At 39.5% G+C, this 24254-nt stretch overlaps 1 protein-coding gene across 2 annotated transcripts in view; it reads right to left on the reverse strand.

The window, feature by feature from the left end:
* Nucleotides 1-24254, reverse strand: part of CCDC171 (coiled-coil domain containing 171) — a 148404-nt gene that overhangs the window by 32188 nt on the left and 91962 nt on the right. For both annotated transcript variants that reach the window (XM_069879831.1, XM_069879832.1), the window contains 2 exons: nt 23506-23560; nt 8029-8160 (listed from right to left, as the gene is read on the reverse strand). In XM_069879831.1, the coding sequence (XP_069735932.1) occupies nt 8029-8160; nt 23506-23560 (187 nt within the window). The remainder of the gene's footprint in view (nt 1-8028; nt 8161-23505; nt 23561-24254) is intronic.

A 24254-nucleotide genomic window follows, 5' to 3' on the forward strand; every position in this document is an offset into this window, starting at 1 on the left:
ATAATTCATAAGAGGTGACCCACACACCACATACATAAATGTATGAAAAAGTCAAAATGGACAAAGGCAGACAGTTACATGACTGATTGGCAAGGTCAAGAAAGAAAATTTTCCATTAAGAAAGGTTACTGAAAGGTTAAATGATTATATAATAACTTTGCCTTTCAAGATAATCAGCAGCAGATCTTAACTGCAAAGTTCTTTTAAAACTAAATATGAAAGAAGCTGGACAAGAGTTAGTAGTTTCACAGGCATAAAGAGATAGCTTTCAGTAATTGATTAATTGGTGATTATGGATACTGACTTTGATATTTTTGGTCCCACAGTGCCAAAGATTTCTAACAGGGTTGGGGTGCAATCATTGCACCAGCTAACTACAAAGCCTTCTGAGACGGGTTCTTCATACAGTCTCTTATTTATTTATTAGAATGAAGAAAGCTGAAGGGAGAATGAAAAAAGTGAAAGGGTAGCCAAGGAAGTGAGAAAAAGCGCCTAATGATAAGGAGGAGGGAAATGAGGAAAGGAGATAGAGCAATAAAGAGTCCATAGAGGACAGGGAGAAAATGACTGCTAAAAGAAAAGCTGTAAGGAAGAGAGGAAGTTGGGAACACAGCCTGCAGAAAGAGGGGGTGTGACATTCAAACGATAAAAAGCGTATTTCCAACATCACCAGCATCTTGAAGATACCTCACTTTTTCTTTATAATTGTGTTTTGCTAACATACACTTATGTTTTAAAGAAATTTGTTTAAACAAATTATGCTAAAAAGACTTCTGGATATTTTTCATTATGATACAACCTATCTAGAGACATGACTCCAGACACCTGCTGCACACATGCAAGGAGATTAGAATTCTTCTTGTTATGTTTCTTCAATATGGTTATTCAGATTTTACATAGTTGTTAACTATTGTTTCTTAGGCCCCGCACCAACTTTATTTTTGACAAACTTATGTTTGCAAAAGGTCAGCATTGCAAGTGGTGTCATCCCACTAATGAGTTTAAAACACTTATTTATGAGTATTTCAACTCAAGGTGCGAGTACAAAGTATGATTATACTAAAAAAGAATCACTTCTCTCTTTAAACGGAATATTGGAAGGCAGGCTGGTGGTCAGTCCAGAAGCAGCACGTTTTAACACTAGATAAAAAAATTAGTCCTCTTTTGGAGAGGAGAAGAAAAGAGGAAGGGGGCATCCAAGATGCTGTTGATAGCAGCTGTTAAACTCCTTGAGAGTGAAGACTCAGCTTTACCCAACAGGAGGCAGCTGCCAAATCCCAGAGAAGGCAGAGTTCTGGCCTCAGTAATGGAATAGACCGTTTTTTCCATGGGTGAAATGGTGGAAGTAAAAAGAAAACACTAGAAGAGTGTGCATATTGGGTGTACATCTATATAAACACACTGACTTTAAGACTGTTTTTAAAAGGTTTCTACTTTCTAAAGTACTAAGAGGAAAAAAACCGCAATTAGCTCTTTTTAGTAGCTATGACACTTAAAAAAGTAAAGAAAAAGGCTCCAAAACAAAAGTACAAGATTTAACATATTAATAATTCAGTTTTCATGCAGCTACTCCACAATTAATCCATTCCATTAAGTCCTCATACCAAAAGTGATTTACGTTTAAAAGGCTTGCTCTATGTAGAGGATAAAATCTGATGACAGAATTATAATGTTACCTTTGAAATCACTTGCTTCCTCAATGTGGTAAGAACTTTTTTATTGACAAGTAAGCACAGGAATGAGAAAGTGTTTATTATTTTGAGAAGAATTACCAGCAGAATTATGCATATCTTTTAGCTTCTAATCTATCAAGCATAAATCTAAAATTAATAAACAAGTGAAAATAAATACAAATTAAAAAGATTCTAACACTTTAAACTACATTTATGTTTGCCCAATTAATTAAAAAAGTGGACCTACGACACAATCAGATAATGCATGAGTAAATCATACATGAATACATAATTTACATAAAATAAATGGGAAGAACTTATGCCTTCATAAATTTATAATGATTATACATTAACACTGAAGATATGTCAGTACTTCACTACATTACTACCACCACTACAAGCCCTTATGTTATTACTGCACTTTTCATTTCAAATTACCTCAAAAAAACTAAGAAACACAAAGAAGTACATGTAAATCTCATGGGAATTTCCTAAACCTGCCTGAACAGATGGACACATGCTAAAGACGGATAACAGAGGGAGCACAAGATGAGGGCAAGCAGGAAGCGAGGGAGGGAGAGATACAGAGGCTAAGGGACAGTGGGGACAGAATGACAGATAAAGGCAGAGCACGCCAGACAGAGCCAGAGTGGGAAAGACTGGGAGCACGAGAGAGGGGACAAGACAGAGACGGAGGCGCAGCAGCAGGCAGAGGCAGAATGAGGAGAAGCACAAGCAGCAAGTGCAGGCACGGCAGGGAGAACGGGAGCAGCAGAGCTGGTGGGTGCGAGGCAGCAGGCACGGAGATTGGGACAGAGAAGGCACAGTGAAACCCATCTGGAGGACAGGGGGCACACCACCAACATACAGTTGCTTTCATAATTAAATGAGAGCTTAGCAATGAAAAACGCAAATTTACCTACTCAAGTCCTTGGTTATAATAAACTAATTTTTTCTTTATATGTAAAGGATTTCCAACAGTCAGGTTAATACTGCATCTCTGGTAAACAGCAGCACACAAAGATATGCCTTCTCGTAACACCTAGAACTACTGACAAATACAGAAACAACTATGTGCATCCCTTTTACACCAGAAGCCTACCTAGGGTTTCACTCTCACATCTGCTTTTTCATACACCACATAAATGCATTAAATATTCACATCCTCATTAGAGTCACTCACAAAACTTGCCCATTTGGATCCTCTAATTCATACGAATCCTGTGAAATAACAACACAAGTTTACCTGTGAGTATCCGTTTTCTTCAAAACTTCATCAACCAGATATTTGAGGAGGAACAGGTCCTCCATGCCAAATACTGACCAAAAGCAACCAGTACAAATAAATACAGCCAACTAATAAAATACAGAAACGAAGACTTTGAAGACAGAGGTCAAGGTAGTTTCCATGACAAAAAAATGACAACCTTTTCTCCAATTCCAAATTTGTAGGCAGCTACCATTTGTGAACATAGAAGGCTGTTTGATCACACAGCCACATGCATGTCTTTCAGACACATAGCAGATGCAGTTCCGACAACCACAGCTAGTTTCTTGTAGCCACTGTTTTTCTCTGACAACGCTGAAAAAATCTGCTACTTCTATGTATTAAAACATCTTGGACATTCTCTACAAAGACAGTGCTCCTTTACTTGGTTTAAACAGCTCCTGTACCTCCTGTAAAACCAACTTGCAACTGCAGGTACAGAGCATAACCTGTATACACAGGGCAAAGCTACTGATTTGGATGTTGCTAGCCTTCCCCTGTTTGGGAACTAAGCACTAATATTCAAGTAGACATTTCATATCCTATTGCTATTGCAAAACTAGTCTGAGATACCTAAATGTGCTTCAAGAAGTTTCTTTCATATGAGTCCTTACCCTTCTGCATCTACCTCTCCAAAGAGAGGATGCCTGCACCTAGGTCAGGGCAATACCAAGCACAAATGCAGGCCAGGCAGAGAACGGATTGAGAGCAGCCCTGAAAAGAAGGACTTGGGGATGCTGGTGGATGAGAAGCTCAAAATGAGCTAGCAGCTGGCAATATGTGCTTGCAGCCCAGAAAGCCAACCATATCTCGGGCTGCATCAAAGGAAGTGTGACCAGCAGATCAAGGGAGGTGATTTTGCCCCTCTACTCTGCTCTTCTGAGACTCCACCTGCAGTACTGCTTTCAGTTCTGGAGTCCTCAGCACAGGAAGGACATGGATCTGTTAAAGAGAGTCCAGAGGAGGGCCACAAAGATGACCAGAGGGCTGGAGCACCTCCCATATGGGGACAGGCTGGGAAAGTTTGGCTTCTTTTGCCTAGAGAAAAGGCGGCTCCGGAGTAACCTTTTAGCAGCTTTCTAGTACTTAAGAGTGCCCTTCCCCAGCTTTCCTGTTGGTCCCCTTTATCAGGGAGTGCAGTGGTAAGATCAGGCACAATGGTTTTAAACTGAAAGAGGGTCGATTTAGACTAGATATTAGGAAGAAATTTCTGACTGTGAGGACGGTGAGGCATTGGAACAGGTTGCTGAGAGAAGTCGTGCATGCCCTATCCCAGGAGGTGTTGGACTAGGTTGTCAATCAAGACTAGGCTTGCTTTGAGCAACCTGATCGAGTGGAAGGTGTCCCTGTCTGTGGCAAGGCATTACAGCTAGATGTTCTGTCAGGTCCCTTCTAATCCAAATCATGCTATGATTCTATGATCTATTGGGAGAGTATATGAATGCTTAATTATTTATACATAAAAGTTTAAACCTTGTCTGGTTTATCTGGGGACTGTATGCATTGTTGTTTTAGGTCGAATTGCTTACCATGAGTACTACTTACGTACTTGACATAGAAGTGCTTGAGACAATTCAGAATGAAACTTCTGAATGACGACTAGTTCTGTAAGCCAATGTTTTTCAGAATAAAGAGCTGAGAGAGCACTATCCTCTTCCTAAAGGTGCAGGACAATCAACTTTGTGTTTTATAGTGTGTTGATAATCTTTACTGGTTAATTTAGTAATCTGCCAAGACTACTAGAATTAGGAATCCCATATTATGTCAGTTGCTCTTTTTCCCCCTATATCCTATATTTATTGGAGGTTTCACATACAGTTCCACCTTTTGTCTTCAGTGGGAATGTTCAGGCACGACCATAACACCATGACTTAAATGCTCACTGGTTCTGGGGGCTTCAAAATTATACTAAGTTTTCCAGTTTCAAACTTAACTTTAAATAAGAGTCCAACTTTGTGTCGCAAAATCCTTCACAACGATTAAACACTAAGAGTGTTTCCAAGCTATAGCAATCATATAATTTTACTCTTTGAGATATTGCACTTAACTATCTCTTAAAGTGACTTCTTCCAACTATTACAATAATTCTTGTTACAGCTTTCAAGAATTTAACAAATGCCTGTAAATTAAGTCATACTCTCACTACTCGCATGGGGCTTCAGAAAACATTCAGCACAAGGACATTTTTATTGAATAACTTACATTTCATTCTATTTTGTTGGTTTGCTATTCAAGAGCCACTACACGAAGCACGGGCTTTGGAGAAGATGCACAGAACTCTACATCCCAAATATTTAATTTCACTATATAAAGTTTATCACTAGGGTGCACAACACATTCTTTAAAAAGATGCACATCACTTCCTATACAGCTTAACAATTATTTCATTTGGGAATGACAAGGGTCTTATTTGTGTGTTTGATCAGCCCTGTAGGCATTCATGGTATTTGGAATGTTGAATCCATTTGCTAGTAAAAACAACCTTCAGGTTTTACAAGCTAACTAATTAAGTATGCCACAAAAAAGCAAATCTCCAATAGCTTAGTTCACATTCAAGGTACTCAGGTTCATTAAGCCAACCTTCTTTGCACTTGTCTCTTATTAAGAAAGAATATTTTTTCCAAAGAAACATTCTTATAGAGATAACAGCAATTTAAAAATTCCAAGACTTCCCATACTCCAAATCACAAGAAATACAGATCCTTAATGCTGCTAAGCCCATCAATTAAATGAAACACAGCAGATTTCATTCAAAATGTCTTTAAGACTCATTTACTTAAAAAAAAAGGAAGAAAAATAACCTACGTAGGTATGTATGCACATACAAATATGCTATCTTTTTTCCTTCCTCTGATATGGTGAAAAAGTGATAAAAACTGAACCAAGAGATATAAAATAAATTACTGATTCTAGCCACCTACTATGAATTGGATGCATGAATAATAAAAATAAAACAATGCAATCTTCTGTGAGTACTCAATAGTTCTGATAGCTAGTGCTTCATCCACATCATACAGCCTAATTTAGGTTCTTAATTTTTATGCAATTTTTTTAAAAGAAACCATCAAATATCAATAAATATAGACTAGGGGGAAAAACTCCTTATGTCTAACACTTGCAGATAAGGCCTTTAAGTGAAACATACTTATCAGAGACTAACTATAAAATACATGTAATAGTAGCTGTTACAGAGATCATGCATGTAAAGAATTCCACTTGGTTTAATAAGAAGTGTTCGTAAAGTGATTACTAACTGCTTACCTTATTCAAAAATGCAGGAGTGCCCTTTATACAGTTTTGCATACAGTGAAATTAAAATCAATACATTCAAATCAAAATCAGTTAGCTGACTTCCAGCTATAAAAGGGAAATTCTATAATAAAATCTCTATAGTGTACTCAGAAACTTATAAACAGGCACTTGTGTAACCAGAGGCAGAGAGAGGGGAAGGGAAAAGCAAGGAGAAAAGGCAAGGAGAAAAGGAACTGTACAGTGAGAGAGACTGTGAACCACTGATGCTGTTTGTGTTTGTACAGAGTAACCACATGTAATTGAAGCTGTCAGTAAAACAATAAGTATGTTTACAATACTGCACCACCACTAAGTTACCCAGCATATACATTGCTATGTGTTACTTATACCACAAGCACTCTGTACAAAAGTGCAATGCAACTTTTTATATTTCTGTTTCACTTAATCTTCTTAGAAAGAAGAAGGAAACAGGCTGTCTTGCAAATGCTTCCACAATCATTCTGAGATCAAAAATGAATGGGAAGTTGGGATGGGACAAAAAAAGGGCAGCTATCACCGAATACGCCACCGAATTAGAAGAGCAGGATTTAAAAGCTGGTGACTTCCATGACAGCTTCTTTGAAAAGATGCCACCTGTGGAACCTTTCACACAGCCTTAAAAAAATGATCATCGCTGTGCTGTGGAAACATTTGCAACTCTACCCTCTGCTAGACACATACAGCTGTGTTAACCAGAGTTCACAGGAATCTCAATGTGCTACATATTACTACTTTATTATGGAAACAATAATACCTACGTAATTTAAATCTTTATCATAGTAAAACGCATGCATGTAAGAGTGCAACAGTGACAAGTACCCAGCTTAGAATCTGCCTTCCTTGAATGTTTGACTTTGTGAGCCTGTTTCTGCAATTATATACTGCGTTAAATACTAGATAAAAAAAACCTACACTAAATTGTAAAGGATTTCTACAGAAATGTGCACACAGTATGCAATACTTGCATTGTCTGACTTCCTTGCACTTTACATGACTAGCTTTCTTCTCTCTGGTTTACAAAGAAGAGCACAATGAAAGAAGTATGCACTCATTCTGCCTTTCGTTCTCTCATTGAGAAAACAAAACGTTCTGCCTTTAGCAATAATGTGCCACAAGAACGAAGTCATTCCATGTAGCTATAAAGACTAAGGCATAGTCTATAAGAAAACATAACAAACTTAAAGCAATGAGAATGCATTGCAAAGAATCCATTTTCATAGCTGAAAGTATGTCCCTTTTCAGTTCATTTCTCTTTTTCCACAATGTTTCCTCCTAACAAAACTAGTATTTTGAAACATACAAGCCTTTAATCTTACATGAGCAAAACAGCTTCTATATTTAAGTATTCCAAAAAAAAGCAGTTTCTTTTAAATTAGGAATACTCAAAAATCACTATCACTTCTAAAAGTCTAATATGAAAAAAAAGCAGCATAAAAATCCTGACTTTTCCCCCATCATGTTATTTGTCTTGTGTAAATTAAGGAGCGGAAGAAAGAGGGATGGGATAAGGTTTTTCCATGCTCATATTGCTGTCAGTTATTCAACACTATAAGTACTAAATTAAAAGTTCATATCATCTCTGAAACACTACATTCAAGAATATATATGGAAATTATTTTTCTTTCAACTGCTGACTGTAATAGTTTCGAAGATTTTTGTTTTCCACACATTCTGAGCAGTCTAGCTTCTTGTCCTACCGCAGATGCGGAAAAAAAAGAAAAAATAGAAAAAAAAAAGAAGAAAAAGAAAAAAAGAAAATAAAAAGAAAAAAGAAACAGGATTATTTTAGACTCTAACCTGAAGTGCTACAACCTCTGGTCTGCCCTTCAGCCCTTCCACTGCAAAGGTCTCAAGGTGCAGTTTGGGTAGCTGCAGGGTGAAGTCATTCCTGGTTGCCGCAGCCTGTGACAGCAAGGTCTGATCTCTGACCTAAAGGGAAAAAACAGCATCAATGGTAATTCCCCTTCAGACACATTAACTGGGATGAACTGGGTCCCCCTGAGCCCACTGAGTGGACTTGCATTGATCGCTGGACCTGAAATCCATGAATAAATTTAGGACTAATTGATTTTTCGTTGCAAATAAATCTCTAATTCAGAGTGCTGGGAGAGAATGTTAAGAAGAAAAAGCATCTTCCCCTGGTCTGAAATGAGAAGGGAAAAGGAAAGAGTAAAGGCTCACAACCCCACCTGGTATGTGCAGAAAAAGAAGCAAACATCTAACAAAAGAAGCAAACATCGGCTACGAAATTAAAAAGTTTATGCGATCACACAGGGAAGAGTGAGTTTAGCCCCGCACGCTGAGGTTCGTTCATTATCATCCCGGGCAAACCCCGGTTTAAGGGAGTCACCCTCAAACAAAGCCAAACGACCCAACCCGTGTCTGTGCAATTGGCGGGGGGGAAGGCGACCCCGGCCGCAGCTCCTAATTGCGGGCTGGCGGCGGGCGCTTTGTGCAGCCTCACCCCGCGGCCGCCGCCGGGGCCACAGCGCCACCTGCTGGCGCGGCCGGGCGGCTCCGGGAAACCCAGCGCGGAGGCACCGGCGCTTTTGTCTGGAAACGCCACCGGGCTGCCGCGATTAGCCTTGTTATCGCTACGGAAAACAAGACGTTCTAACGCGCGTTACAAGGCGTAATCGGCGTGCATGCGAAATTACACGTATCTAACCCGTAATTTCCACGGACGCATCGCTTGCGCTCCTTTACCATACCCATTTTCATTCCATTTAACAGTAAAATTATCGTGTCCGCCTCCAGGAGATCCCAGGAGTCGGGCTGCGCTGAGATACAGACGGACAAACACACGCAGAGATGTATCTAGTACAAAAGGACAGATTAAATACGCTCGCTTGGCACGGGCTGTATCTGCTGAGGAGCAATATCTCATCCTGCAAAAACAATCTACCGTCTTTAACAATAATACACAGTCTGATGCCAAAACGTGTATTAAGTATCTACTAAATACAGATAAATTGATAGATACACCGTTTACTAAATACCACTTAAAATAAATTTCAGTTTTTCTTAAGAGCCTCCTTTCCCCGAAAAAAACTCGGCAAACGTGAATTAAAACATACATCCATTCATTTTAAATCCCAGACGACTTTTCCACAACCACTTACAAAATTAGATTTTCGTAAAATGCTGCATATAAGCGAACATATTTCAAATAATAGCACAGCCTTTGAAATCTGCTGTGATTGACAGAAGTATGCATGTGTAAATCTACTGATACAAAGAAGAAAAGATTTTATTTCATTCGTTGTTCTGTTCTGTGGGAATAGGGAGCCTTACATTTCCCAAGTTGACCTAAAGAATTCCTGTCAATACCTGTGGCTGCCAAACATATGCACTATGATGCAATTTTTATAACAGGAAAGGTCCTCTACACATTTTTTGCACACATAGTGCACCAGGTTCAGGATATACAGTCCTGTGGAACAAACATATTCTCTAGAGTGTTCTGTCAGCATGTGTAATTCCGGTCAGATGTTAACCTTGCTGAATATAACAAAATGCATTGCTTTAAATACACACACACACACACACACACTTGATTTACATTTTTATAGCTTATGTATCCCAACTTTTTGCTGCCAGTATGCACACAGATAAAAGAAAACATTAATGTGGATTAAGGTACTAAGAATTTATCAACATCAAACCACAAGTGTTTTGCCTTCTACCCTTCTGAACCATAGTCAATAGATCTAAATATTTTACTGCACCCTGGCCAATTCATTGTTTGATGTTTAAAAACTCACCCAGAATCAAAGAAAATTTATTAAATTTCAGCCCCCAAATGAGACACTATTAGCTTTGAAAGTCAAGTTTAACTGCGATATTGATGATTCTCTTTTTTCTGTGACAAAATTCACAAGGGAAATCCCTATGTCAAAGTACAAAAGCAGATTGCTAATACTAGGGGGAAAAAAACAATGTATAAGCAATGTAGGTATAATACACACACATTGCAGACAGTCGAAGTCCTTTTAACCCTATTAGTTTCAAACTCTCTATTTCAGTACTGGGGCCTGACACTCACCAAACAATAAAATTTTAAAAATACAAAATATTTTTTTTAAATGGCTGAACTGTGGTAAACATACACCATTAATAATACCACCCCAGATAAGTACGTATCAGCTCCTTATCCACATGCACACTGAGAAACAGAATGTGAAGCTAGAGTTTTCCTTGAAAAATGCTCACAAAGGTTCAGGAAAAATTCTAACAACAAAGTCTGGGTATATACTGTACTAATATCATAGCATTGTTTCAGTAAAAGCTAAAAGCCTTCAAGTTGGCTACCTGTTCAAGGAACTGAAAGCTATAATGGAATCAGGGTAGACAGGCCGTATCTACATGAAATCTTAGTGAAGAACTAATTTCATCACTTCCTGGTTATTTGTTTTTTGGAATCCAAAGATAACAACAGGAGTTAGGAGACTCATTCTCTAAGGAATTAAGAACAGAACTCACATAAACACACTGGAGAACTATCAAGCCAAGGTAAAATATGTCATTTTATTAAAAAAAAAAATTTGCTATACTGTAAAAAAAAAAACCCACCTCATCAGGCTTATTGCAATGATTAAAAAATACCTAAAACCAGTTCCACATCCCTGTACTCAAAAAGTAACAGAAAAAACATACATCTGTATCTATACCCAGTGCTAGTGAAGATTTTCTGATTTTGGTAACCATAATTTTGGCTGAGACTGTTGCCCGAGTGTTTTTCTATGGAGCATAAGTACTGAGACAGTGGGCTAAGTATGATTGTTCAGTTTAGCCTTACGTAGATACCATCGGAGAACAAGCAAAACTGAATCCACACCACTTCACTACAGTACTCAAAACATTTTAAAACAAAGGGGCATAGTGACTTATGACAGTGTTTAACTTTTTAATTAATTGAGAGCAACACAGAGAACACTACAGCCACCCAATTTGAAATCAATAAAGTACTGATGAATTCAGATCAAAGCTAGAACTGAATAATAAACTGAAGTTACCGTATTGACTGAATCAAGGTATAGAATTTGATGGGCTAATTCTACATGTCTAAAAATGGTATTAAAAATTCTCTGCTGATCAGAGATAACAATAATTTTGTCTACAGTCCACTTCTGTGTTCACTTCTTTGTCTTCCCTCTGCAGAGTCTGAGCTTGTATGCCTAGTTACACTAATAGAGACTTGGTACTAAATGCTGGCAAGCTGTAGATAGTATATGATCTGCTTACTCCTCCCTAACATTTTTGTCCTGTTACGGTCTAACTGGTACAACAAACCTGAGATATTAGCTCCTTATCTGGGGCCTAATTCAGTGTTTTCTTGCGGTGAAAAGAAAATAAGACCATTTGTGTTTATAAATTGTACTATGTCATAATACTTAGGATAACCTTTTAATAGATTTCACCAATTCTACATTAAAAAAAAGAACACCTAGAAAGTAAAAGACTTTGGGCTTATTTTACTTTCTTTTCCTACTCCTCTTTTTAACACAACTGCACATCAACTGCAATTTAGCAGTGCAACAAAAAATACAATGATGTAGTGATTTGGTGGTAAGTGAATAGGAAACAATGATTTACTCTGATTTTGAGATGATCATACTGCTAATAAAACAGAAACTACAACTATGATAGGCAAATAATTCTAAAAGAATATAAGTAAAATAATTTCTACTGGATCATCAACTATTCTACACATGACATATAATTAACAAAAATGTTTTCAGAATTTTTTAAAATAGAAGGAGGCAGACTGAATGCAAACCACATCTTAGCCTTAATCAGTCTTGTAAATATGTGGCTGATTTAGCTGCATAATGTCCATACCTCCAGGGCAGGATGTAGAATGAAGGCCATATTGCACAAATCAAGGACATACACATCAACAGGACACAGTCCTTCGCCCAGAAATAAGTTATGTAACTCATCTGAATGGGCAAGTTTTACAAAGGCACAAATGATCATGGAAGTGAGGAGAACAGTGAAAAAGGTATATACATTGGTGGACAGAATGAAACTTTAATGGCGGCTTCCTGATTTTTTTAATGTTTAATTATATACTGTTGATCTTCTTACACTATACTAAAAAAATACAAGTGAATATACATGAAGGAAGTTGCACCAGCAGCAGTACTGAATAAAATTGGTAACAGTAGTTCTTCAAGTAAGTTGCCAATACAGACAATCTAAGGATATACCCACTTATTGTAATTCCTGAGCATGGGCTCTGTAGTAAACAGTGATCACATCTGAAGTGTTAGTCCTTTAAAGCGAAGACAGACCCCAACAGATCTACTGAAGAACATGACACAGGTGACATCCAAAGAAGTATATACCACAGAACCCTGTCGGATCCAAGAGACTATTAATATCAGTTTCTCATAAACACTAGAGTCTGAGTTTTCCTAGGAAATAAGGAAATCACTCAAAAAGTGTATATTCATCCCATTGAATGAGGGCCTACATAATCATGGACACAGTGTTTTTCATTAGAATGTTTCAACAATCAAGGATCGCTCTGGAAGCAGAGAGGCAGCCTGTGACACAACTTCATTGCTTAAACTGAAGGCATTTTAAATCAAACATATGAAAACCTGTAGCCACAATTAGAGAGAGAAACAGGTGAGGAATGATGTTTGGAATCAATCAGTCAAATGAACTGCCAAAAAAAAAAATCCTCACACTCCTTTCTTTTTCCCCCCTTCTTTCCCAAGAAGGCCAAACCATACTACAGCAAATCAAAACATTTATCTTGCTTAGACAAAATAGTGCTTCCTAGCAGGGAAAAGGATAAAGAGATACAGAGACAGTTGAATGGATACTTTTTGTAAGGCCATCAAAATTAGGTTTGAGTATTCATTAAAGGCCAGCAGATTGCTGCATACTCTCATCAAAAGAAGGAATACATCCTCAAAATGAAGGGTTTGACTTCTGTTGATAGTGGATAGGGTGTTTGAAAATACCCTGCTGTAGGCAGCCAGACATGAACATAATTACATATACAAAATATTTCACTTAACTGAAAATGTACTAAAAATTTCTGAATTAGTATGTGGATTTAATGACTACTCTTTCTGATTACTGCCATGCAGATCTATTTAATTACAATACAAGCCATTTCATAGGTGGTTTTTAAAAGAACACTGATAACTGTGCAACAGCTTTTGTGTAAGGAGACACGTATCATAAAACTGGTATTTTTTTTTCCTTAAAAACTAGTCAAGATTCTGGAAATTAATTTTTAGGGTAGAATACCATCCCAGGCTTACCTGTAAGTTTAAATCAAGCTTTCTCATATTACTACACACACACACTATATGCTGTTGAATAAGATGTTAATTTGATACCGAGTTGTTTTTTGCAAACATTGACCACTGCACCTAAGCTTCACCGCAGTTGCAAGATGTGCACTATAATACATCCCTTATGAATGTATTTCAGTGACCTTGGGCTGAAAATGAACCTATATCTGGAGAAAATAACAGTTAATGTATTCAGTAATTCCACAGTTCTCCAAACAAGGATATTTCCTTACTGAATGAAACTAAACGAAAGTATTCAGGTATTCAGCCTTTAAAAAAAAACAAACAAACAAAAAAAATGCCAAAACCAAAAAAAAACCACAAACAACAAAAGACAAAGAAGACAAATGCACCCTGAAATTAGTTATTTAGATATATCTAGACTGAAAACAGTTAAGCACATGGATATGACATTTGGCAATGTCTTATCTTTAGTTTGTCAAGGTTTTTAAATCCCTCTTGAGCTGGAGTACCATTTTTAGCTTGGCTAGGTCAGAATGACACTGAACAATATGAGTGATGACACACTAGACAGCTATATGGACAGAGCTGTCATCAGTATGCCAGCTGTGCTAACACCTGTATGTCCTGCACAACTGATCTTTAGGAACAAGGATCAAGAAAGTCAGATTACTGGGCGGGGGGGGGAACAGAAGTAATTCATAAAACATTGACATGAAGAGGTACTAATTTCAGATGGAAGAGAAGAAAAAATATTTTTACTGCATTTTTGTCTAATCACAGAGAAATAATAGCTTGTTTCCTACCATAAACTTCCTACAGCAGTCATGTAGAATTTTAATATTCTAATTGAGTTTTCTTTGTAATATTATTACATGTACACATACTCACTCTTTCAAGAGACTTCTGATAGGATCAGTTTAGAACAGCTAAAAAACAGAGCAACAAAAAGACCTTGAGTACACTCACACAAAAGCAGGCTTCACACTGTTAATGTGTCTAAACACATAGAAGAACCAGGTCCAGGAGGGACATCAGGCCAGGGAAAATTTTCCAAGCTGACACCTCTAAAACAAGAGCTTTTCTGTAATTATTGAGATAACTAAACAATATGATAGACTATAGGTCCCAGATAACTCAGAGTAATCACCGAATGATAAAATGACTAGGTTGGAAAAGACCTTTGAGATCATCAAGCCCAACCGAACCTGTCTACTACTAAATCATATTGCATTACTAAATCATATCATTCACCTACATGCATTTTAAATACCTCCAAGGATGGTGACTAAATCACCTCCCTGGGTAGCCTGTTCCAGTGCCTGATAAACCTTCCAGCGAAGAAATTTTTCCTCATGTCCAAACTGAACATTGCTTGGTTCAGCTTGAAGCCATTCCCTCTTGTCCTATCACCTATCACTTGGAAGAGACCAATACTCACCCCTCTACAACCTCTCAGGCAGCTGCAGACAGTGATAAGGTCTCCCCTCAGCCTCCTCTTCTCCAGGCTAGACAGCCCCATTTTTCTCAGCTGCTCCTCGTAAGACTTGTTCTCCAGCCCCTTCATCAGCTTTGTCATCCTTCTCTGGACACACTCCAGGCCCTCAATGTCTTTCTTCAAGTGAGGAGCCCAAAACTGAACACAGTATCTGAGATGCGGCCTCGTTAATGCCAAGTACAAAGGCACAATTGCTTCCTTGGTCCTGCTGGCCATACCATTTCTGATAAAAGCCAAGATGCCATTGGCCTTCTTGGTCACCTAGGCACAGTGTTGGCTCATATTCAGCTAGCTGTCGACCAACATCCCCAGGTCCTTCTCCACTAGGCAGCTCTCTAGCCACTCTTCCCCAAACCTGTAGCTCTGCATGGAGGTTTTGTGTCCCAAGTGCAGGTCTCTGCACTTGGCCTTGTTAAACCTCTTCCCATTAATCCAGCCTGTTCAGATCCCTTTGTAGAGCACCCTATCCTTCAGCAGATCCACCTTTCCTACCGGCTTAGTGTCATCCGCAAAATTACTAAGGGTACATTCAATCCCCAGCCCATCCAGCCAGTCTTTACCAGACGGTACACACCTGTCCACGCCAGCGGAAGACAGTTTATCAAGCAGACAGCTGTGAGAAATGGTGTCAAAGCTTTACTGAAGTCCAAGTACACTACAAACACAGCCTTTCCCTCATCCATTAAGCAGGCCACCTTGTCATAGATGGAGATCAGGTTAGTTTGACATGACCTGCCTTTCATAAAACCCCGCTGACTAGGCCTGATCACCCGTTTGTCTTGCATATGTTGTGTGATAGCACCCAAGATGACCTGCTCCATGACTTTCCTGGCACTGAGGTCAGACTGACAAGCCTGTAGTTTACCAGATCCTCCCTCCAGCCCTTCTTGTAAATGGGTGTAACACCTGCTGCCTTCAGGCCAATGGAATTTCCCCAGTCAGACAAGACTGCTGGGAGATGATGGAAAGAGGTTTGGCAAGCACCTCCACCAGTTCCCTCAACACCCTTGGGTGGATCCCCTCCTTCCCCATAGACTTGTGAACATCTAATGGACCAAGCAGGTCTCTAACCATTTCCTTATGGATCGTGGGAGTTTTGTTCTGCTTTTCTCCCCATCTACTGGCTCATGAGGCTGAGTACCCAGGGAACATCTTCCCTTACTAATAAAGACTGAGGCAAAGAAGGCATCAAGTACCTCAGCCTTATCCTCATCCTTTGCCATTACTGTTCCCTGTGTCCAGTGAAGGACAGAGATTCTCCTCTGCCCTCCTTTTGTTGCTTATATATTTGTAGAAACATTCTTAATTACCTTTCAAAGAATTGGCCAATCTAAGTTCTAATCGGGCTTCAGCCCTCCTGATTTTCTCTCTACACGATCTCACTTCATCCCTGTAGTCCTCCCAACATGCCTGCCCCTTCGTCCAAAACTCATTTATCTTCCTCTTTTTTCTGACATCCACATAGACACCTCTGCTCAGCCAGGCTGCTTTTCTCCCCCATTGGCTCATTTTTCAGCACACAGGGATGGCCTGCTTTTGCACCACCAGGATTTCCTTCTAAAAGAGCACCTAGCCCTCATGGGCTCCTTTGCCCTCTAGGTTTGCCTTCCTAAGAACTTTATCAACCAGTCTTCTGAACAGACTGAAGCCTGCCCTCTGAAGTCCAAGGTGGCTGTTCTGCTGATGCCCCTCCTTACTTCTCCTAGAACTGAGAATTCTACCATCTCATTATTTCAGTGCCCCAGGTGTCCGCCAACCATCACAACCCTCACAAGGATGTCTCGGTTCATAAACAGCAGGTCCAGCAGGTCACCCTTCCTAGCTGGCTCACCCACCAGTTGTGTCAGGCTGATGTGGCTGATCAGTACACTTTAAGTATCAGGGCACATCTATTGAAGACTGATCATGGCATGTGGCCTCCTAACTGTTCTGGTTTTTTTTCAGGGCCTGATCAATTTGATGTCTCCTTGCTGAAAATAACAATTAATGGCACTTACACTGAGAGTTTTTACTGATGTAGTCACTTGTATATAGACTTAAACTTATTGTAAATTAGTTCCTTACAGGCTGTAGAACAATCATCACAAGGAGATGCATTTATGCATCAGAAGTAGCAACTAATGCTGCAAGATTACTCATTCTCAAGTCTTCAATGGTCTTACCCTCTCTCCAATTGTCTATTTGGCCTGTACTAAAAACATTGTTAAATTGGATAAAGAATTTTCTCTTTGCATTTTACAAGTATAACAGGATGGATCTTACAGTGATCAGACTTTTTTTCAACTGATAGAACTGTGGGGGTTGAAATCTCATGCATAGCGAGTTTAAGGGCATTTTGGAGAAGACAACAGAGGTGGAAGGGAAGAGGCAGTGAGGCAATGAAATGCAATAGTGTAAAGATTTCGAAGTACAACCACTGACTAGGGTGCCTGAAAGCTGTTCTGCCAGCTGGCATGTGAACCTGTCAATCAGCAGAAATGAAGTGCATTACAGAAGTGGATGAAGAAGAATTTTTCTAACTAAGTGCAAAAAGGAAAGGACAATGGATAGGTGCTTTGATCCCTGAAATGTCCCGAAGTGTCAGAATGCGTGGGTTGCTAGCCAGTATTGGGAAAAAGTTTTTTTTGGGGAAGGCTTTTATGTGTTTTTTACTGACTCATTATCACAGCTCATCAGCCTCACAGGGTGACAGTCCGAGCTTGTGAAGACATGGTGTTTTATTAACCTGTTAAAATGGCTAAATCCTAAGCAGATGAAGCTGGGACAGGCTGAAAACTCTGCCAGCCCACAAAGCTTGTCAGGACTTTAAAGAGTAGAAGAGGAAACAGAAACCATTTTCTGTCCCTGTACCAACAAATTCACTCAGATGACTTCCCGTGGTACTGATTTGCACAGGTGGAGTTTAGAAATCAGGGATTTAGGGAAGCTGAAGAAAAAGCAGTCACACCACTGCACTAGTTGTAGATGCCCAGGCTTTGGCAGCAGGGGCTACTGGGTGACCTCTGTGAGGAGACAGGAGCTGCCCTGTACTGGGCACAGCTAGCTCCAACCTACCCAACTGCAAGACACAGTTGACCCCCTGAGCCAAGCTGGTGGCCCCTCTGAAAACGTATACAGGAAAGAGCAAAAAAACCACATAGACAGAGCAGGAGGGAAGAAGAAGAGTGAGAAAAAGCCCTGCAAACACCAACATCAGAGAAGAAGCAAGGGACAGGGAGGAAGTGCTTGAGTCACCAGATCAGGTATTTCCCTGCAGCCCAGGGAGAGGTGTGCTGGAGCTTATGTCCACAGTGTAGAAGTCCATGGAAAGACTATGCTGGAGCAATGACAAAATATGTGCAGAAAGGAGTAGCAGAGATTTGTTATAAAACCCCTATCGCTCATCCCCCCTGCTCTTCAGGGCACAGGCAAAGGAGTCAGGAGTGAAGTTGAGCCTAAAAGGCAGGATGATGCTAATTTTTTGTGATTGTTTCTTACTATTCAAATCTATTTTAACAAATTAAAATAGTTTTCCCCCAGTCAACTCTGTTGTACCTGTGACAGTAACAAGCATGCAGCCTCCCCATTTATAATGTTAACATACAAGCTTTCTCATCCCATTTTGTCTCCCTGCCCTTTCGAGAGAGAGTGAGAAAGCAGCTGCGTGGGCATCTGGTTGCTGGCCAAGGGTAACCCACCAAACACTCAAATTGAGAAGCAATATGAAAGGGAAGGCTGAATATTATAGTAGAGAGCACGTAAAATTATTTCTTCCCATGATGGGATTACCATAATTAATAAAGTTTCCATCATCTTCCAACAGTCCTGGAAGACTGGGGAAGTCCCACTGGACAGGAGGCTGGCTGATGTTGTGCCCATCTACAGAAAGGGCCGCAGGGAGGACCCAGGAAACTACAGGCCTGTCAGTCTGACCTCAGTGCCAGGGAAAGTCATGGAGCAGGTGATCTTGAGTGCTATCATGAAGCACATGCAAGAGAACTGGGTGATCAGGCCCAGTCAACATGGGTTCACAAAAGGCAGGTCTTGCCAGACTAACCTGATCGCCTTCTATGACAAAGTGACTCGGCTGCTGGATGAGGGAAAGGCTGTGGATGTATCTTCCTGGACTTCAGCAAAGCCTTTGACACAGTTTCTCACAGCGTTCTGCTTGAGAAACTGTCAGCCTCTGGCCTGGACAGGCGCACACTCTCCTGGGTGCAAAACTGGTTGGATGGCCGGGCCCAGAGAGTGGTGGTAAATGGTGTTAACTCCATCTGGAGGCCAGTGACAAGTGGGGTTCCCCAGGGCTCGGTGCTGGGTCCAGCCCTGTTCAATGTCTTCATCAATGATCTGGATGAAGGCATCGAGTGCACCCTTAGCAAGTTTGCGGACAACACTAAGCTGGGTGGAAGTGTCGATCTGCTGGAGGGTAGAGAAGCTCTGCAAAGGGATCTGAACAGGCTGGACCGCTGGGCAGAGTCCAATGGCATGAGGTTTAACAAGGCCAAATGCCGGGTCCTGCACTTGGGGCACAACAACCCTATACAGTGCTACAGACTGGGAGAAGTCTGTCTAGAAAGCTGCCTGGAGGAGAGGGACCTGGGGGTGTTGGTTGACAACCGACTGAACATGAGCCAGCAGTGTGCCCAGGTGGCCAGGAAGGCCAATGGCATTTTGGCTTGTATCAGAAACGGCGTGACCAGCAGGTCCAGGGAGGTTATCCTCCCTCTGTACTCGGCACTGGTGAGACCGCTCCTTGAATCCTGTGTTCAGTTCTGGGCCCCTCACCATAAGAAGGATGTTGAGGCCCTGGAACGAGTCCAGAGAAGAGCAACAAAGCTGGTGAAGGGGCTGGAGAACAGGCCTTATGAGGAGCGGCTGAGAGAGCTGGGGTTGTTTAGCCTGGAGAAGAGGAGGCTGAGGGGTGACCTCATTGCTCTCCACAACTACCTGAAAGGAGGTTGTAGAGAGGAGGGTGCTGGCCTCTTCTTCCAAGTGACAGGGGACAGGACAAGAGGGAACGGCCTCAAACTCCGCCAGGGGAGGTTTAGGCTAGACGTTAGGAAAAAATTCTTTACAGAAAGGGTCACTGGGCACTGGAACAGGCTGCCCAGGGAGGTGGTTGAGTCACCTTCCCTGGAGGTGTTTAAGGCACGGGTAGATGAGGTGCTGAGGGATATGGCTTAGTGTTTGATGGGAACGGTTGGACTCGATGATCCGGTGGGTCTCTTCCAACCTGGTTATTCTGTGATTCTGTGAAATACATGTTGAAGTATCTAAAATGAAATGAAAAGATTTAATGTCTCTTACTCTATACAAACATGATTTTAATATAGAAGAAATTAATAATGAAGTAAAGCTTATCAACAAGTATAATAAAGGTGTATTTACAACAAAAATAACTTCAACTTATTTTTGAGAGGAAAGTGTTTCAAGAAATCATTTAATTTGCATATATAAAAAAGGACTGCAGATCTACAGACAGGGTTTAAAATAAGACATTTACTTAAACGCTTTCTCTCTTGATGAGAAGACCTTAGGAAAACTCTGTGTTTAAACTTAAAGCAGATAGAATTTCTTACAAGAACTCTTCCAGTAGAAATAAATATATTTCTGTAACCATTTTGTAAATTACATCAAGCTTTTTTTTTTTTTTAAAGGAACTGGTGAAGTCACGGACACGAGTTCTTTAACCAGCCAATATTTAAATCTGTTCTACTTTCTTAAGTTTTTCAGTTTAAGGCTATATAATAGATTCATGGGAAGAAAAGAACAAACAAAACAAACAAACAAACCCAAACCAAAACGCACAAAAAAACCCCCCACCATCACAAAAATCCAACTCTTGTCTGAACCTAGGTTTAAAAAAAAATCAGCTCTTGCCTTTTGGTCATCTTTAATCGCATAAGAAACTGAACCAAACTAAAATCTTCTTGAGGTTTTTTCCCCTCGGAGGTGGAGTTTTTCAAAGTTTGATAAAACATCCACTATGCACTTTGATATTTGTCTTTAATATTTAGATATTATAAATGCAAGAAAGATCTATTATTTTAATAGTACCAGACCTCTTGTGCAGCTCTAGGAGTCAGGTGACAACAGCTAGCATGATAAAACCCAAGATAAGACAAAAAAATTACCTTTTGAAGAATATCTTGCAGATTATGACAGATATGGCACTAGCTGCTAACAATATTTTCTCTTTTAACAAAGCACATGCTCGAGTTCTTCAACACTTACACTCCGTAAGTATTGATGATGACTTAAAACAGTGGCCCTGATATCATCTTAAAAGAATCAAGCATGCCCAAGCACTTATTGATAAAGCCAAATGTATGATACTACATTTTCCATCCAGTCAGATGGGACACAGTAAGCACTGTAAATGATCCCTTGTCTAAAGCTGTATAAGAAGTATGTACAGACATTGTTTCCCTCAGCTCTACTTCGTGTTGCTTTGTTTTCTGAATGTTACCTGAATGTTACAATCAAGCAGTCCCAAAGGCAGATGATCTAGTACCTACACTGCTACCTTCTGGAATACTTGTAGTGAAAGAATACCGAAAAGAATGAAGTCACTTTCATGGATATCAGTGTATACGATCTTATCCTGACTCTAAGATTACTAAGGATGACTGTAAAATCCCTCTGAGCTCTACAGGCAAAAATTTAGCCTTATACACTGATAACATAGATCCTGCAAGAGATGCAGTGGAATTCTGTAGATATTTGCTCATGAATACATCAACGTAGAAATATCACAATGTTCAATTTCAAACTCCCAGAGATATATCTGCATTTAACAGTAATACTTGTTAACTTCAGTCCATTCTGAGCGATACCCATTTTCTTTTGATTCCTTTTTTTAAAAAACAAAAGCAGCTCCCAGAATTTCTACGGGGGAAAAGACAGTCTTGTGGTTCCTTTCCTAGTACTTAATCTGCGTCATCATGTTCTTCACTCTGTGAGAAAATCTTTAACAACAGTGTAAACTTGATAGCTTACACATCAGCCGTGTTCATTAATGTTAGATAATTAGCTACCATTATGATGTAGGATTTACATTTCAGATATTTCCCAAACAAAGATCAATAATTTTTCCTTGTTCTTCTAGAAGAAATGATATGTCAAATTATGAGTGATTTACAATCAATTCTTTTTAGTTCTTGCTGAAAGGAGCATCCCAACATTTCTAATTCGTACATTTTCATGATTCATTAAGTTGACAAACCAGAAAGGATAAATTACTCTGCTACACAATAATAAGCTATTTAGGCCTAACAACTATCTATATCAACATCTAAGAAGCAGACGTGGCAACTAAAATTCTCAAAGAGAGATGGCAGTTTCTCTACCTAATTCATTGCATCAGGAAAATCAGTACAAAGCATATGACCTTCCCTATCACCTTTCCCCAAACATTTCAATCCTTGTGCATATATAGCACTGCTTTCTAAATCAAAATGTAAACTTACAATCCAGAACAAGAAATTCTCAAGTCCAAGGGCCTTACACGTGCACATGGTACTGTAAATATACAGCATTTTCTGCATGACAGATTTCCTAGGCTTAAAACAAGCCAGTATGAAGAGAATAGAGACAAAAAGCAAAGCACAGTCCGCTGCAGCTGAAACGGAGTTTAAGGCACTGTAACTTCTGTTGAGCATTAAAGGCAAGAGAAACTTGAAAAAGGTATCAGAAATTAAATTAACAGCAGTTTTGGTGGACACAGATACAAAGATAAGAAATAGACTCCCATGTTGCTGAGAATTCAAGATGTGATAAGGGAAATGAACACTGTGCGGTAATAAAACATTTCTTTTGCTCTGTGTTGCTCTGGACTAAAAACAGCTATAGAATAATCAGCCTCTAGAGCTACAGTTAAAAACAGTCCTTTTCCCCACATAATTAATATAGACAGCATCATTGGACCTTCAAAGAATACTATACCAGGGCAAAATAGCGCACATCAAAGAGACAACTCAAGATTATTACTCGATTTAAAAAGAAGACCATTCAAAAAGAAGATAATTCAAAATTTTTGTTACAGGTCAATACTTACTACCTTTTCCTTATTTTACTTATCATGTATCAAACATTAAAGTAGCATGCACACAGCCAAATGTCTTAACAGCCACTACATATGTGACCTCACCAGATGACCTCTGCCTTACTCAGCAGAGAGGAGTTAACTCAGCAACAATTACGAATTATTTTGATAATCATTAGTCTTCTACTAGGTAACCAGAAATAATGCTCAGTGACTGAGGGAAGGAAGGTGAATTTTGTTATCAGTTGAGGTTTTTTTAACTAAAACATGAAGTCCATGTACTACAAAACGTATTTTATTTCACTAATATGAATAATTTCAGAGCTGAAAGACGCTGACCACGGAAACTAACTCCTAAGGAAAGAAGTTGCTATACAACAACCTCCGTTCCTCTCTTTTCCTGATAATAAGCAGTTGTTAAACCTTAGTGTGTTTGGAAATACAAATGCAGAGGGAACAATTCCAATTCTTACCTTATGAAGAGTGGTTTCCACAGATTTCATATGACTAATAATCAATTCTTTGTCTCTATTACAAGAGAAAAAAACAGAGTAGTTAATAGAACTGAAGCCCTATTGATGTAGAAATTAATTTTCTGCTACTTTATAAACATCATGTATTTAATAATTGTTGATATCTCAAACTGTTATGTTTATATCTCGACATTTTAGATCTCCAGTAAAAACCCTGAAGTATAGTCCATGGCACATTTCCATATGTAAGATGCTTCTGTTGTGGATAAGCAATTAAACTAGCTGTATTTATAGGCATACCAATGAACAACTGCCCTGCTCTTGGAGAAGAAAACTGCAGTCTTGGATAAAAGGGCACGTTGAATGGAGTCCAGACTCTAGCAGGAAGAGAGATTATATTCTTGTACTGGAAAACACGGACAAATTGTCTGGTTTTCATCAACTACGTGGGCCTAACAACTATGTACTTATACACATGTAAGTCTTCCTGCCTTCTCTAAACCCGAACTTTCCACTGGTACTTTTCCAAAGTTAAGTCTGATCAAGGATCCTATCCCTATGAAACAGAAGTTTAGAGAATAAAATACTACTCTTGTGCCTTCTTGTAGATTGGATCTTTAGTAAAAAGATATCTTTGATTAGTTATGCTGCCACAAAAAAAAAACTTGGTCTAATCTGACGCATAGACAAAAAGGGAATTAAAGTTGCATAATGTCATGTGACTAAGGAGAAGAAGACAGCGTAACCAA

The sequence above is a fragment of the Phaenicophaeus curvirostris genome, chromosome Z (genome assembly GCF_032191515.1).
Source record: "Phaenicophaeus curvirostris isolate KB17595 chromosome Z, BPBGC_Pcur_1.0, whole genome shotgun sequence".
Lineage (NCBI taxonomy): Eukaryota > Metazoa > Chordata > Aves > Cuculiformes > Cuculidae > Phaenicophaeus > Phaenicophaeus curvirostris.